The sequence below is a fragment of the Tachysurus fulvidraco genome, chromosome 22, assembly GCF_022655615.1.
Source record: "Tachysurus fulvidraco isolate hzauxx_2018 chromosome 22, HZAU_PFXX_2.0, whole genome shotgun sequence".
In the NCBI taxonomy this organism is placed as follows: Eukaryota; Metazoa; Chordata; class Actinopteri; order Siluriformes; family Bagridae; genus Tachysurus; species Tachysurus fulvidraco.
Window position 1 is genome coordinate 8,226,198 of NC_062539.1, and position 3,679 is coordinate 8,229,876.

A 3,679-nucleotide genomic window follows, 5' to 3' on the forward strand; every position below is an offset into this window, starting at 1 on the left:
AACAAAAAAACAAAACATTATTTTGATCAATTTGAAATGCAGTGTGTATTTTTGATATTTAAGCCATGATGTTCAAGCCATTATGTTTGAAGTATATACACAATCTATCTTTTAGCATTTATATTGTAGAATAAGAGTCATTTTTTGTGTGTCCGCGTGACTCTTATTTAAGCTAATGTTATGCTTTGAAGGCAGAAAAGGAGAAATCTAGATGAGGAACAGAATATCCAGTAAGAATGGTAAAAAGTTTTAGCAATAGTTTATTTTTTAACATTACTGTAGTAAAAGCCTAGTAACTGCAATGATGTTGCCTCTTCTCTACACTTACACGGCCCTTCTAATAAAAAAAATGACTTGAATAAGGTCTTTTTACCTGTATTTCTTGGGAGAATTTGCATAATCAATTTTCAACCTGTCAAACAACTTTACAACACACTTTTCTGGATTTTATTTAAATTTTCCCTAAATAGAAATTTGTATTGGACTGTTGCTTTGTGTTTAATTACAAATAGGTTTGTCTTTGTCAAACAAATATACAAATAGTCATAAAGAACAACATCAATAGAGTAAAGTAATTATAGGCATATGACCACTTTTCTTTCATATGAATTTAGCACAGTTGTGTAATGCTTAATGAATTACAGTTTTTGGCTTAAAATAATTATGTTCATTTGGGACACATGTCTTTCGATGAGATGCAAGTATTTATATTTCATATACATAGATGTATGAATAGTTTTATATTAGTTCAAAGATTTAAAACAGCACTCAGATACACTGTTTAAGAACATTTAAACAAAATCTTATTATTGCTGTTTCAAAAGCAAAATCTCAGATTTCAGAGTTGTTTTAGTGTGACTTAGAAGATAGTATGCTAACCCGTAGTTTCCAGAATGACTCTGAAATGGACAGTGTGTATTTGGATATCAGCGACAAAGACATCAGCAGAAATCAGGTATAAAAATACTTTTTAAATTTTTTATTGTTTATTAATTCTAGGTTTTATACAATTTCTATTTCACACTATCAAAAGATTTGACAGACAATGGCTTTAAAATGTCATTTTTATTAGAAGATAATATACAGTATATTATAAAATGTTTAGAATATTCTATATTTCTGTGAATTTATGACCCAAAACATCAGATTTTCACATAAATGCAGGACTGATCAACAGTTAGCGGAAACGGTTACTTGCAGTTATTGCTGCACACTGCTGTTGGAAACCATGAAAATCTGAGTGTTTTGGGTCATCTTTTTTGCAGAAATATAGAAAATTCTAGATGCTTCAACAACCTTCAAGCACCACTGCTTGAGATTTTAGCAAGAATAATTTAGGAAGATAACTAATTTTTCAACAAAATAAGTGCAACAATTATTCTCTTCTTTTTTTAATATATTTTTTAAACCTTTTTTCTAAGTTTGGATTCAGAAATCGAAAACTATGACATGGAGCTCTGCTCAGAGCTAAAAGAACAGAAAAACTGCTGCAATGAATGCACATGATTCTAAAGATCTAAAAAGTGAAACAAATTGAAAAGATTTAAATGTGAGGATGGCACTTACACAGTTCTGAATTTGGAACCTATATAAATATTTTATTTGCTTTTTTATTTTATACATATTTGGCTGGATTGAAGGTTGTTCTTAAGATTTACTAAATCATTTTCTAATATAATGTCACTCACATGAGCACTGATGGTCCACAATGTTGGACTGTTATCCAGATTTTATTTTTTCCTTTATTAATAGGGTAGTTCATATTTACAGTCTCCCTATACATAGAAAAGACAGAAAAAATAAAAAAGAAATACAAACCGCAGCATCCAGACATCAATATAGCAACATGGACGTGACCAATGCACAGATCAATGGAGCTTGCTAGCAGAAGTAATAAAATAATTAGCATATATTTTAGTTTTCTAGGCAGGCAGATTGTAGGATTGACATAAATGAGTGCATAATTGAGAATTCCCTAAAAAGTATGTAGTCAGGTTGACTTATTATTCCTTCTGCATTCCAGACCACTCGCTTCTTCCATAGAACGCTTACTTTTTTGTTTGTATCCAGTGATCTTGATCACACCATAATGCTTTTTAGACAGTTTTTGTCTTTTGACAACTCATGGTACCAGCACATAAATGAAAATTTCAAACACTTGTAAAGCTTTCACATGTTTATCTCCATAGTTGTATTTTTCCAGCTCACTTGGTTGCTATGATTACAAATAATGTTGTTACTAACATACAGTGAGAGGAATGGAAACATGTCTCCAGATGTATTCTTTTCCTTCATATCACAATTATCATTGTAGCAGTGAGAGGTTACTGAGAGCTTCTGAGCTTCACAGGTGAGAGTCACATTACAGAAGTCATCGCTTTGCTGATGAGAAGCAGTAAGGACTGGTTTCTCCACTAGATCTGAGACACACACACACACGCATTACTGTACTGCTATTTAATGACCCCCCCCCCCCACACACACACACACCTTAATTAACTATTACTTGTTACTTAACTGATAAGGACACTTTTATTGTATCAGTAGTGTATTTTGGCTATAAGACTTACCGAACACATGTAGTTGGTACATAGCAACAACTTCCTTCGTTTCACCAGAGGCTTCTGCTTCATAGATTCCACTATCACTCTTCTGTAAGTTCTTCAGTGTCAGACTGTAGGTTTCCTCATTAAACTCCACCCTGTCTTTATAACCTCTAAATATTCTACTTGGAGGATTTCCATTATATCTCACAATGAGACTTTTTGCTTTAAATGTCCAGTCAATATCTTTATCGGCTGTTCCATTTTTTTTGTATGTCCAGTTGTACAGAACTGTTAACCAGCTTAAAAACATCTTTGCACACTAAGAAAAGAGCAAAAATAAACTATTTAATTATCTTGTTTTTGATGATTTATTTTGTTTTATTCATTGTCAGAATAATTTACACGAATTAACAAATTAACTATTCAGCCAACAAGTAGAGCTAGCAAAGCACTGGCATATCAGTGAAAGTCTTTTTTTTTTTTTTTTTTAAATACATCGGGCTGTATCTCAAACTTCACTACACTAAACATTCTCTACATTAATTCCATCTATTTTCTGTACCACTCTACCACTTAGGTTTGTCGGGAGCCAATTCCAAGGGACTTGGGCATAAAGTTGGGGACACCCTGGATGTGGTGGAAACCAATCACACACATTTACACACTACAGCCAATATAGATGTTAGTCAGCATGCATAGAGGTGCGATGGAAATGTGCTATCCTCTAAGACACCATGCCCCCTGTACACCAACAACCCTGTAAGAATTATTTAACTGGACAGCATTTACTTCAAAAGTGTCTGATAATACAAACAAGACGTACACACTAATTCCTAACAAAATTATTTTTCATTTTTGGTTATATAATAGTGACCGTGTTTATTATAATAAAACCATAATCAAAGTGGCTTAATTGTTTCTAAGAGTATTAATAAGAATTATTTTTCACATGAAAAATTGTGTCACATACAGGTGATGGTGGACTCGTGCAGAAGAGATTTATTTACAGTTACTAGATTAAAAGTGGGGTACATTGAGAAATACTTCAGAAAACTGAGTCGGACCGACAAACAAATCAAACGTGTAGCCAATGCGCAGAAAGGGGCATGTTCAGTGCACATGTCTGACATTAG

The 3,679-nt window shown here is 32.8% G+C and overlaps 1 protein-coding gene across 1 annotated transcript; it reads right to left on the minus strand.

The window, feature by feature from the left end:
- Window positions 1–1,044: 1,044 nt before the first annotated feature.
- On the minus strand, window positions 1,045–2,908 carry LOC113640660 (SLAM family member 9-like). Its single transcript, XM_027143248.2, has 2 exons — window positions 2,571–2,908; window positions 1,045–2,420 (listed from the first exon to the last, which is right to left on the minus strand). The coding sequence occupies exons 1-2, from the start codon at window positions 2,854–2,856 to the stop codon at window positions 2,170–2,172; spliced, it is 537 nt and encodes a 178-aa protein (XP_026999049.2). The 5' UTR covers window positions 2,857–2,908; the 3' UTR covers window positions 1,045–2,169.
- Window positions 2,909–3,679: the final 771 nt, after the last annotated feature.

Bases quoted from the DNA above. Each gene is read 5' to 3' on its own strand.
- LOC113640660 (XM_027143248.2), bottom strand. From the start codon at position 2,856: ATGTTTTTAAGCTGGTTAACAGTTCTGTACAACTGGACATACAAAAAA. The intron at 2,421-2,570 runs GTAAGTCTTATA...TGTGTGTCTCAG, and splicing joins GTACCAACTACATGTGTTCG to ATCTAGTGGAGAAACCAGTC.